The following is an 11,205-nucleotide window of genomic DNA, read 5'->3' as shown; positions in this document are numbered from 1 at the left end:
AAGTCTGCGCTTTTTGCAGGAAGGATGTGGTTGCCATGGGTGATTGATAAGCAGACATTTGTCACGAGCAGATAGAATCAGCCGAGCAAGAACCAAGGCCTCCGCCCACTCACCCACCCCATCTGCTGGGCCCACAAGCAACCAGGGCACACTTCGGGGGGGGGGGGTGCCTCCTCTGGCTCCTCAGTCATGGGGTCTCAGGGCACCCTTACACGACATGGGGCCACCCACTAGGGAAGGTCAGCCAGAGGCCAAAGCAGCGATCTCCTGGCTGTGTTAGGAGATTATTTGCATCAGAGAAGGCAACAGCACAGAGATGTTGGGGGAGTGACTTCATGGCGTCCTCTACCCTCTCGGCTCCCCGAAAAGGAGAAGTAAAACTGAAGGGAAAGCACGAGCTGTCTCATTTGGGGAAAGTGAGGCGGGGGGATTTCAGATTTTGTAATCAAACAGTCCCGCAAATGCTCCCTGTTCTAAGCAGGAAGAAATAATCTATCCGGCATTATTTACTCATATTGCAGACAGGAGTTGAGATGGAGAGATCGTTATAGCTGATTCTCGGCATAGCCCAAGATTTGGACCCTTAAATCCAGATACTGGGGCCATGAAAAGACTGATATTTCTACAAACCTGAGAAAAGCCCCAGATCTGCAGAAAAATCTGAAATCTTAAAACAAAACACAAGCTTTTGCACAATTATTTTTATTGCAAAAGAGAAATACACAAAAAGAGTTACCTATATATATATAAACTGCATATAAAGGAACAGTTCCCATTTTTTGCTAATTGATTATATACTTAGTCTTCATTTAAAAACCAAATCTAAGGAGCTTCATCCAAACAACATTTCAACAGCAGTTACTCTATTATACAATTTAACACTCCCCCGCAAGCATTATTAAATTGGTTTAAGACTTCCCTGGCTGGAAGCTGGACTAGTCTGGTTTATAGATATCCAAGAAAAGGTTTATTTTTTACCTATGCAGAGTTCAACAACAGGATTGCTCCTAAAAAATTGTGTGTGTGTGATATGCTGTCAAGTCGGTTCCAATTTATGGTGACCCTATAAATGAAAGGCCTCCAAAATGTCCTACCATTAACAGACTTGAGCAGATCTTGCAACCTGGTGGATGTGGCTTCCTTGATTGAGTCCGGCCATCTCCTTTTAGGTCTTCCTCTTTTCCTACAACCGTCAACTTTTCCTAGCGTTATTGACTTTGCCAGAGTTTTGTCTTCTCAGGATGGGACCAAAGTATGATAGCCTCATTCATCATTTTCACTTCTAGAGGTTGATTTACTCTAGTCTAGAACCCACTTAGAACTCACCTAACTATTCCAATATTTACGTGTCAGATATGGGATTCTGTCTATTCTAACATTTGTAGGTTTTGAATAAATTTAAAAATAAATTATTATTGAATTGTGGCTCATATAAGGGTTGACTATCTAAAATATACTCATCTTTAAGAGAACTATGTAATATCTTGGAATTATAAAATCAAATGGGAAAGAGATTTGGGTATTCCTATCTCAGCAGAGAGGTGAGAAAATTTTCTTAAAGGAATTGCAGGTATTTTAATGGTATTTTTCCACAAGTAAACTAGCTAGAATTTCAGGGGGCTCAGAGTTAAGTTGGAAGTACAAGGAAAACCAGAGGGATCTTTTTTCATTTGTTGGTTGGTTCAAAGATACTGGAAGATGGTTGCATAAAGAAACATAAGCCAATATTATAGCCCAACCCCACTGATCCATCTATTAAGTGAAATAAAAAAGAGTCCAGTAGCACCTTTAAGACTAACCAACTTTATTGTAGCATAAGCTTTCGAGAACCACAGCTCTCTTCGTCAGATGCAACCTGATGGTTGCAGGTTCTCGAAAGCTTATGCTACAGTAAAGTTGGTTAGTCTTAAAGGTGCTACTAGACTCTTTGATTTCACTACTACAGACTAACACGGCTAACTCCTCTGGATCTATTAAGTGAGGATCCTCCATTCTTAAGAAAGAATATGTGATTTTGATAAAAACATCTGCCTGCTGCAGCTGGAATGATTTTGGCCCAATGCTGAAAGCAGCAAAAAGTTTCCAACCAAGTGGTTACAGAAGCTCTGGTTTATTATGATGATAATAAACAAAATTACAACTTATAAATATATGTGATCATAGAAATTCCGGTCAGCTGAAAACTATGTGAGAATCTGGTTATTCTTTATATTGTATTAGAATCAAATTGAATGTCCTCTTTTCTTTTAGTGGCCACTGTGTGGGTTGCTATTCAAGCGCAAAGAAATTTCCAAGCCTTCGAGTCTTGGTTTCTGACACTAAAAGGCATGGGGAAGGGCAGGGCCCTCTCCGGGGTAGCTTTTGCCTCCCGGCGCACACCCGCCCTGCTCCTCCTGCCCTAGGATTGCTATTTGCCCACTTCCACTGGGACCCCCCCCAACTCCCTGTCCCTGTGCCAGTGCTCAGGGGGGCAGTGAGGGATGCTGCCGCAATGTCATTATCAGCAGAAAAAACAGAAATGATGTTGATGGCTGTTGTGGGTTTTCCGGGCTGTATTGCCGTGGTCTTGGCATTGTAGTTCCTGACGTTTCGCCAGCAGCTGTGGCTGGCATCTTCAGAGGTGTAGCACCAAAAGAAATGATGTCAACGCAGCATGCAATGCTCCAGGAATCCCTTGATCTCTATGATACTGTGATGCGGTGATACCATTTCTGGTTTGGGGGCTGAAAATTTATTTTATTATTTTTTGTTGTCTGCTTTTCCCACTGAGATCCAAGGTGGATTACACAATGCAAGTGAAATACAACACAATCAGCAGGTAGGACATTCACTGAGCAAGTACAATAACGAACCACAGTTGAGACATTCAGTGAAACAGATACAATAGGGTACAATAGCAGAAAATTTGAAAATAAGCATAAAGTCGAGCCTGCAGATGAAATCTTTCTGAAACCACTCCTAACTAATATACGTGGCATGTTAAACTATGTGGGAACTCCCTCCTGGCACATACCTTCATCAGCAGACAGTACCCAGCAGAGTAGCATACAGAAGATGGGCAGCCGTGTCAGTCTGTCCGTAGCAGCAGAAAAGAGCAAGAGTCCAGGAGCACCTCTAAGACGAACAAAACCTGTGGTAGGGTCTGAGCTTTTGTGAGCCACAGCTCACTTCTTCAGATACCTGAAGCAGTGAGCTGTGGCTTACGAAAGCTCATACCCTACCGCAGGTTTTGTTCGTCTTAGAGTAGCATACAGTCCCTGTCCCTTACCAAGGCATCTCTCTGAGCTACTTCTTACGACACAGCCCTATAACCTGGGCCGATTCCAGACGGCCCCCTGCCTCGCGAAACGTCGCGCGTCGTCGCGCAGAAAACGCGAAATATCGCGTTTTCTCGCGCGAGTTTTGCGCGACGTCGCGCAAAACTCGCGCGAGAAAACGCGATATTTCGCGTTTTCTGCGCAACGACGCGCGACAATGCGCGACGTTTCGTGAGGCAGGGGGCCGTCTGGAATCGGCCCTGGGTGGAAAGCCCTGTTGAATAATTCAGTCTTATGTAGTTTGCTGAAAGGTAGGAGAGTGGGAGCTTTCCTGACCTCCTCAGGCAAGCCATTCCATAAGGTGGAGGCTACGGCAGAGAAAGCACGTGTGCGGACAGCTGTTGATTTAGCCCAACTGCAGGGTGGCATCTGCAGGAGACCCTGTCCAGATAAGGAAAGCAGCCATGGCAGAACATGGGAGGAGAGGCGGTCGCGCAGATATGAGGGGCGGAGGCAACGAAGGGCTTTGAATGTGGTGATCATGATCTTGAATGGAGCCCTCACTCGACGCTGTTCCTGTGTGTTCCCACCTTCTCCGGTGGTCAGCCAACCCCACAACTCATTAATATGTGACAGCAGCCACTGCACACAACTTGCTTGGGCCACTTGTTACCAGCAATTTTCGTGACTTGTTCGAGTCAGGCAGAGGCTACCAGGGTTCTTCATGGATTCTTCTGCTTGGCTTAAGCAAAATGCTTGTCTCAGGTGCCCTCCGACCAGGTGTGTAGGGACTGCAAGGCAAAGAAGCCACCTGATCTTTCAAAAGTGGCCTTTTGCTTGTGGCCTTAGGACTTACGTGGACATCATCATGTATTTGGATCTACTGACCAGGAAAAGGGTGTGAGTGCCTTCTCACAAATGTATTTCTGTTCCGTATTACAGTTTTCTCGTCTCAGGGTTCCTTGGCTCATTTCTACACAATCACGATAACCATAAAGATTCTGAGTGCTGAAAATAAAATAAAAGCTTGATTAGAAAGGTGGGGGGAACAACACAAAGGAAGCACAACTGCTCTGTGGGGTGGCCGGCTGCCTGGTAAGCCACGTCCACATCCACCCACAGGGCAGTCCACCCTGTAGAAACCCCCCAGCAGTGTGTGGGGAGTGCAGGCCTTGGGAGCTCACGCGCTCTGTGTAGGCTGCAGAATGTTTTCCGTTGCCGCCCTCATGTCTCCAGGGGCTCTCTGTTGGCAGCCAATCCCAAGGGGAGAGTCAGGAAGAACCTCCTTTTACACTAGAGCTCTGTCAGTTGTGGCTGCAACATGACTGCCAGCTGCACTGCCCCCCCGTGTGCCCAGCTCATAACATTGTTCTCTTCCCGCCCCCCTCCATGTTATCCTCACAATCACCCTTCGAGGTAGTTTAGGGTGAGTGTGCAACTGGCCCAAGGTCACCCAGTGAGCTTCCATGGCAGAAGCAGGATTTGAACCTGGGTTTCCTACTCTAACCACTACACCACACTGGCTGGCTGTTCTCACCAGCGCCACTTAAAGCTGCTCAACAGACTGGCACCCCAGGGTCTTTCACAGGCATGGGGCAGCTCTCCCTGTGACTTGACAATCTCAGTGCTGCCTGAAAAGACCCAGGGAGGAGCCTTGCTGGGATAGGAGGGCTGGCATCCCCTTGGTCTGGCTTGTGTCAGTGCTCCTGATGCCGTTCGGTACAGGTGTGGCAGGAGCAGAGGTGCCTCGCTGAAGGGTGATGGGGAAAGGCCTCCAGGTGGCACACGCGCCCGGGCCATTGCTGGCATCTGATACAGGACAGGCAAGGGGCCTGGTGAAAAATGCCCTGCCCCTTTAACTGAGGCCTAAGGCACAGAAATGGGCGGGTGAGGCTGTCCCTGGCATGGAGGGAAACTGCAGCACCTGCTGAGTAACACCCTACTGAGCCCCTGGGTAAAGGGACAGGACATGTTTCCCTCTGGGCACCTGGCAGCCTAATTGCGTGGGGCACAATTCTTACCTGGTGACTTCCTGATACGCTCCTGGCGCTGGGCAAAGGGCAGGCTTTGCCCTCTGACCAGCGTCCCGCTGGGGCTCCCGCCCTGCCTCCTCTTTGCCCCAGGGGTGCACTTCTGCCGTGAGCTCTATCAGAAATCCCTTCTGTGTGGGTGCAGTTGTGGGTTCTTGTGTCGTTGCTATGTCACCCACATTCGGTTTTTTTCTCCCAAGCCCCTTCCTGAGACCCAAACCCCTGCGTGGGAGAGGTTTTGACGGTTTTATCAGGAGGACTGCCTGGCTTGGGTGGGTTACAGGGATCTGTGAGGGCCGTGACTGAAGAGGCCGGCTTTTCTTCCCTGTCTGTGCCTCGGCCAAAAGGGATCTTGACTTGACCCCAACCTGCAGGATTCCCGGGAGTGTTTTGCTGCAGAGGCTGCTTATCCGTTGTGTCATGGTCCTTCCAGGGGCAGAGCTCTCTTGATCTAAGTCATTTATAGTCTGCCTTTCTCACTGAGAGGTGGACTACACAGTGAAGCCCATGCAAGCAGCAGCCGGGACGCATGTGTGGGCGGCAGCTGCCTGTCTTCTTGGGCTGTGACCACATTGGTCCACACTCACTGACTGCATTCCCCAAGTGTTTCCTACGCCACCATCAGGCACACCACTCCATCATGGGTGGATGCTGCTGCCTGGGCTCCAGGGCCATCAGCACGCTCTCCGCGCTGGGTCAAGGGGTGCTTGTCCCTTCCTTGTTTCCTTCCTGCAGAGGAGGCACGGGAGACCAGGTATGCTGGGTCTTAAGTTTGGGCTGCCTGTGGAATAATAACGTTCTCACAAGGGGTGGGTCAAAGCTACATTTTCCATTCTGCCCCATGAGGAGGGGAGGAGTTGGGCTGTTTCTTCCAGCCAGCACGAATCTCATTGGTGGGGAGAAAATGGCCCTTCTCTCCCATGCTTACCCTTCATAGCGTGAGCCATCGACCCAACGCCATCCCCATTCCTGATGATGTGTCCATGTTTTCTCGAGTCCAATCCAGAACCTGTCTGATTGCAGGACAGTCTAGGACCAAAAAGGAAACGAAGAGCTGGGTGACGGCTGCTCTGGGATGTCCTAAGCACAGGCCGCCTGGGAGAATACTCAGGGTGTCCCACCGCCCTCCCTCCCACCCCTGAGTGAGAGAGCTCTGGCTTCAGAGCTTCTGATAAGGCAAAGGAGACTGCAGGAAGATCGCCAGGGGCTTGGGCTTAGGGTCTGCACCGACTCCGCCTTGGGGCCAGGCCAGCCTGCCTCTCTAGCAGCTGCTCCCTGACCACCAATCCCTTCTCGGCCTCCAGGTGTGAGTGAGAGCCCTTTCCCAAGGGCACAGTGCCCTCAATGCCCAGCACTTTCTCTTTCATGCTGCACATGAAGGGAGGGCACAGGACGTAGTGCCACTCTGCCCCAGGAAAACTCCCTGCTTATAGAAATATAGCACACTAGGGAGAAGGATTCCAGTGCAGACGTGCCTCTTGCTTCTCGGGCTCCCTTTCCAGGCCAGCAAGGTCCATTTAGGACACTGGCTAAGGGTGGTGAAATGCCCTTCTTCTTCTGGTGGGTAGGGTGCTCCCTGAGGGATAGCTAGCTATGGTTGTTGTGGGTTTTCCGGGCTGTATTGCCATGGTCTTGGCATTGTAGTTCCTGACGTTTCGCCAGCAGCTGTGGCTGGCATCTTCAGAGGTGTAGCACCAAAAGACAGAGATCTTTCAGTGTCACAGTGTGGAAAAGATGTTGGCAGGTCATTTGTATCTACTCAGGAGGGGTGGGGTTGAGCTGAGTCATCCTGTAAGAGTTTCCCAGGGTGTGGAATGCTAGTGGAGGGAGGCTTCACTGTATCCTGAGGAGTGTGAAGCCTCCCGCCATTAGCATTCCACACCCTGGGAAACTCTTACAGGATGACTCAGCTCAACCCCACCCCTCCTGAGTAGATACAAATGACCTGCCAACATCTTTTCCACACTGTGACACTGAGAGATCTCTGTCTTTTGGTGCTACACCTCTGAAGATGCCAGCCACAGCTGCTGGCGAAACGTCAGGAACTATAATGCCAAGACCACGGCAATACAGCCCGGAAAACCCACAACAACAATCGTTCTCCGGCTGTGAAAGCCTTCGACAATACATCGATAGCTAGCTAGCTTTCAAAAACGCAAAATGACTGATAGATTGGAAACCTGTGCTGAAAATAACAAAAGGTGATTCAGCAGAGACAAATGTGAAGTGCTGCATTTAGGGAGAAAAAGAAATCAGAAGCTCTTGGGGGATACCAGACTTGGCAGCAGTACCCATGAGAAGAATCTTGAGATTGCAAACACAGTCAACAGTGAGAGGTGGCTGCAAAAAGGGGAATGCAGTTTTGGGCTACATTAGTATTTATTCATGTTATTTACAGTTTATTGATTGACGTTGCATTATTTATAGTCTGCCTTTCTTTCTGAGACTCAAAGCAGAATGTAATAGAAGCATAGGACTCAATTCATGAGAAGTCAAAGTTCTGCTCTCCTCTCCCCTAGTCAGACCTCATCTGGAATACCGTACCCAGTTTGTTTGTTTGTTCGTTTTTTAAAAAGAAAGATGTAGACAATTTGGAAGAGGATCAGAGGTGGGCAGAAAAGATTGGGGTCTAGAAAACAAGTGAGGAAAGACTGAAGGAACTGGAGAAGGACATGGCCTGGAGGGCAGCAGATTGGGGGGGGCAGGGGGGGAGGAGTGGGCCATTCTGCTTCCTGAAAGGCCGTCCCAGAGAAGAGGGCAAAGCCTCGTTTTCTGCTCCTCCAGAGGACAGGACTTGTTCCAGTGAGCTCAAGGTAAAGGCAGCTGGGTTTTGGATGAGCAGCAGGAGAAATTTCCAAATGGCAAAAATGTTTCCACAATGGGACCACTTCCTTGGGGTGGGGGGGACGTGCTCTCCCCCATGGGAGGTTTCTGAGCAGCAGATGGACAGTCAGCTGTTGGAATATTCTAGATTTGGATTGAGAGGGGTTAGATTACATGGCCTCTAAGGCCCCTTCCAACTCTAGCGCTCAGCGCAGAAAGGCCTGCCTTGAGACACAAATGGAACAAGAGTGACCCACTAGGTCCCTTCCGGCTGCATGGCTGCTTCTCAGCAGCTCTTGTGTCGTACAGGATTCAAAAGGTTGGTCTTCCCCCTCTTTCTGCACTGGGGAATGAGCTGCCTCCAGATCCCTCCCGCTGGCCAGTAAGGCTGGACTGTGGAGCTTCCCCCCCCCCGCCCCTACCAATCCATAAACATTGTTCTGCCAGGTTGCAACTCACCATTATTACCGCAGCATTACATATGATGCCATCATCCCAGGGCTCTAAAATCAGCAGCTGAGATGATTGGCTTTCACAGTCTTGCTTGCTCTTTCCCCAAGTCTTCTTATTCCATGAAATCCACAGGCATTTCTGATTGAAAAGCTTCCATCCAGTGGGACAGCAGTCTGGGGAAGGGGCGAGAAAGAGAAGTCCCTTTCAAACATCTAAAAGACTGCATCGACCCAGAGCCGCTTATTCCCTGCTCCTGCCGGTTCTCCTGACCCCTCGGAGCCTCTAAGAGCTCTGGTCCTTAGTCTGAAGCACCTTTGCTTCCTGGGTTCTTTCTTCTTTGTCTTATTTATTTCCTTGATTTTTTTACGAGTGTGTGTCCATCCTTGGCAAGCAACACTGGTCACAGACAGGTAAAATATAATATTGGACTTTATTTAAGAAAGAACACAGGAGCATATGCAAGGCAGAAACCGCACTTGAAAAACATTTAGGCAAGGCAGAAAATAAATAACAGCTTGCTGATCTAAATATGTTCTAACTAGCTAAAATACTACTGTCGAACTGGCTAAGCATTCTCAGAGCTGGTCCCAAAGCTGGTGGCTCTCCCTGTGGTCCATCTATGCCAGCTGATTCTAGGCATTCTGGAGGCACAGAGCTTAGAAGCTCTCTTCTTGCATTGCTGGTAGTGGGCAATGGCTGCAAAGTAGCAAGGCTGGTCAAGATGGGAGGTAAACGCCTAGATACAACGAGGCTTCTTGAAATCTGGAGGGGCATCAGCCCACTCAGGGAAAGGGGGTGCTTTTCCTGGGCTTGGAGAGGGAAAGAGAACCCAGGTGGGCCATGTACAGCATCACAGAAAGAGAAGGGTCCACTAACTAAAATGCTGGGCCAGCTAGAGTCTCTTTGCTAGGAAGGGAAGGAGGAATTTTATTTTTTAATTTCCTCCCCAAACAGGGTCCCTGTGGCAGAATGAGCAGGACCAGCTCTTCCTTTTGGAATAGCCAGAAATGTGGACAGTGGCCGGAGGCAGGGGCGGGGCGGGGTGGGGGGGCTCAGGCCTGGACTTACTAATCTTCTGGCAGGATGTGGCACGCTCCAGCTCCCTCTTGGTCTCCACCAGCTGCCGGGTGGCCTCCTCCTTGTCCCGCTGCAGGACAGTCAGGTTGCTCCGGGCCCACCTCCGCTCCTGCTCCAGCTGCCGCTGAGTGCCGTTGCCCGCCCGCCAGCTCTCCCACAGGGCCAGCCGGGTGGCATTGAGCTCGGCCCGGGCCTGGTCGAGCTGCCCCAAGGACCGCTCCAGCTCCTCCTCCCGGCTGCCGATTCTCTGCCCCAGGGCGCCGCTCTCCGCCGCGTGCCTCTGGGATGCCCGCTGCAGCTCCCCGGAGACCTGCCCGTCTGCAGAGGAATAAAGGCGGGGTGGGCACCAGGCGGAGACCCACCTCCCTGGCGCTCTGCTCCCGAGAACCATCGCAGGGCAACTTGCCCCGAGCCAACAAGACAGGGAGGGCTACACGGTTCGCCCAGCCCTGGGTCCTGATGGGGCGGGGGAGGTCTGAACTGGGGCAGGGGACTTACATCGGACGCCGAGCGCCAGGCAGGTGGCCCCCAGGACGAGGCAGGAGCCCAGCAGGGCCAGCAGCGGGACGCGCCCCCTTCGCCGCCGCCCGGGCCCTGCAGGAGAAAGCGGCGGCTCGTCGGGGGTCCTGCGGAGGGCCGCCCCCGCCGGGGCCCCCTGCCCAGCCTCGCCCGGCTGCTGGTGGCTGGGCCGGGCCGGCGGGCAGTTCTCGTAGGTGAGCTCGCCCTCGCCCTCGCCCTCGCCCTCGCTGCCGTCTGCCGGGGGGGCGGCGGGCCCGTCGGCGGGCGGGCGGCTCTTGCGCGGGGCGCCCTTGGCGAAGCGCAGGTCCGCGTAGGTCACCGCCTCGGCCATGCCCGCGCCCAGCCCAGCCCGCCCCGACAGCCGCCCTCGGGGCCCAGCGAGGCGCGAGAAGCGGAATCGGGCTCCCCAGTGGGGAAGGCCTCGCCCGGCCCGCCCTTGCCCCGCCCCGCCCCGCCCCGAGGGACACCAGCCGGGACCTTCCCGCCGGCCTCAGCTGCCTCCGTCGGGGCTTTCCACGCGGTTCCTGCCCGCAGAGCGGCGCATAGAAAGGGTCGTTCAGCGCTGGGGGCCGACCGGGGAAGAGGGAGCGCCGGCCCGGAGCATTCGGAAGCGCCGAATTCCCCCTGGAATGGCGAGCGGCGCCGGGAATGCCGCCCCCGCGCCGGGAAGCCTGGGCCAGCCACACGTCGGGGCGGGGGGTTTCCCCGGCACGAGTTTTACGCACAGGGGCCGCTTTCGAAGCTTTGGGGCAACGAGGTCCGGCGATCGGCGAGGAGCAGAGCCCGGAACGCCTGGCTTGGCACCTGGCGCCCCGAAGGGAGCCGTCGGGGCGAGCAGCCGAAGCTTGGGGATCTCGCCGGCCCCTTCCCTCCGAAGCATGCTTGGCCGCGGGCAAAAGAACCTTCCCTGGGCAAGACCCCCAACCACCACTTCGTTTTTTAAAAGGGGATTTTTAAAAACAAGGCGGTGCCACCCCTCCCCCCCCCCGCTGCACTTTAGGTCTTTGCAGGAAGCGCCTCCTCCCCCTGCTCCTAGACAGTCGCCG

The 11,205-nt window shown here is 52.6% G+C and overlaps 1 protein-coding gene across 1 annotated transcript; it reads right to left on the bottom strand.

Moving 5' to 3' along the window:
- Nucleotides 1-6,211: 6,211 nt before the first annotated feature.
- Nucleotides 6,212-10,490, bottom strand: LOC129334477 (B-cell differentiation antigen CD72-like). Its single transcript, XM_054986612.1, has 4 exons — nucleotides 10,139-10,490; nucleotides 9,632-9,958; nucleotides 8,570-8,736; nucleotides 6,212-6,316 (listed from the first exon to the last, which is right to left on the bottom strand). Exons 1-4 carry the CDS (start codon nucleotides 10,488-10,490, stop codon nucleotides 6,212-6,214), a joined length of 951 nt encoding a protein of 316 aa, XP_054842587.1.
- Nucleotides 10,491-11,205: the final 715 nt, after the last annotated feature.

Source organism: Eublepharis macularius, chromosome 8 (assembly GCF_028583425.1).
Source record: "Eublepharis macularius isolate TG4126 chromosome 8, MPM_Emac_v1.0, whole genome shotgun sequence".
NCBI classification, from domain to species: Eukaryota; Metazoa; Chordata; class Lepidosauria; order Squamata; family Eublepharidae; genus Eublepharis; species Eublepharis macularius.
The sequence above is the reverse complement of the archived record's forward strand: the minus strand, read 5'-3'. Positions and strand labels throughout refer to the sequence as shown.

What these genes read in the sequence shown, in the direction of transcription:
- LOC129334477 (XM_054986612.1), bottom strand. Translation starts at nt 10,490, where the DNA reads ATGGCCGAGGCGGTGACCTACGCGGACCTGCGCTTCGCCAAGGGCGCC. An exon ending in CCTGGCGCTCGGCGTCCGAT is followed by an intron (nt 9,959 to 10,138) that starts GTAAGTCCCCTG and finishes ATTCCTCTGCAG; the next exon opens with ACGGGCAGGTCTCCGGGGAG. An exon ending in CACATCCTGCCAGAAGATTA is followed by an intron (nt 8,737 to 9,631) that starts GTAAGTCCAGGC and finishes CCCCTTCCCCAG; the next exon opens with ACTGCTGTCCCACTGGATGG.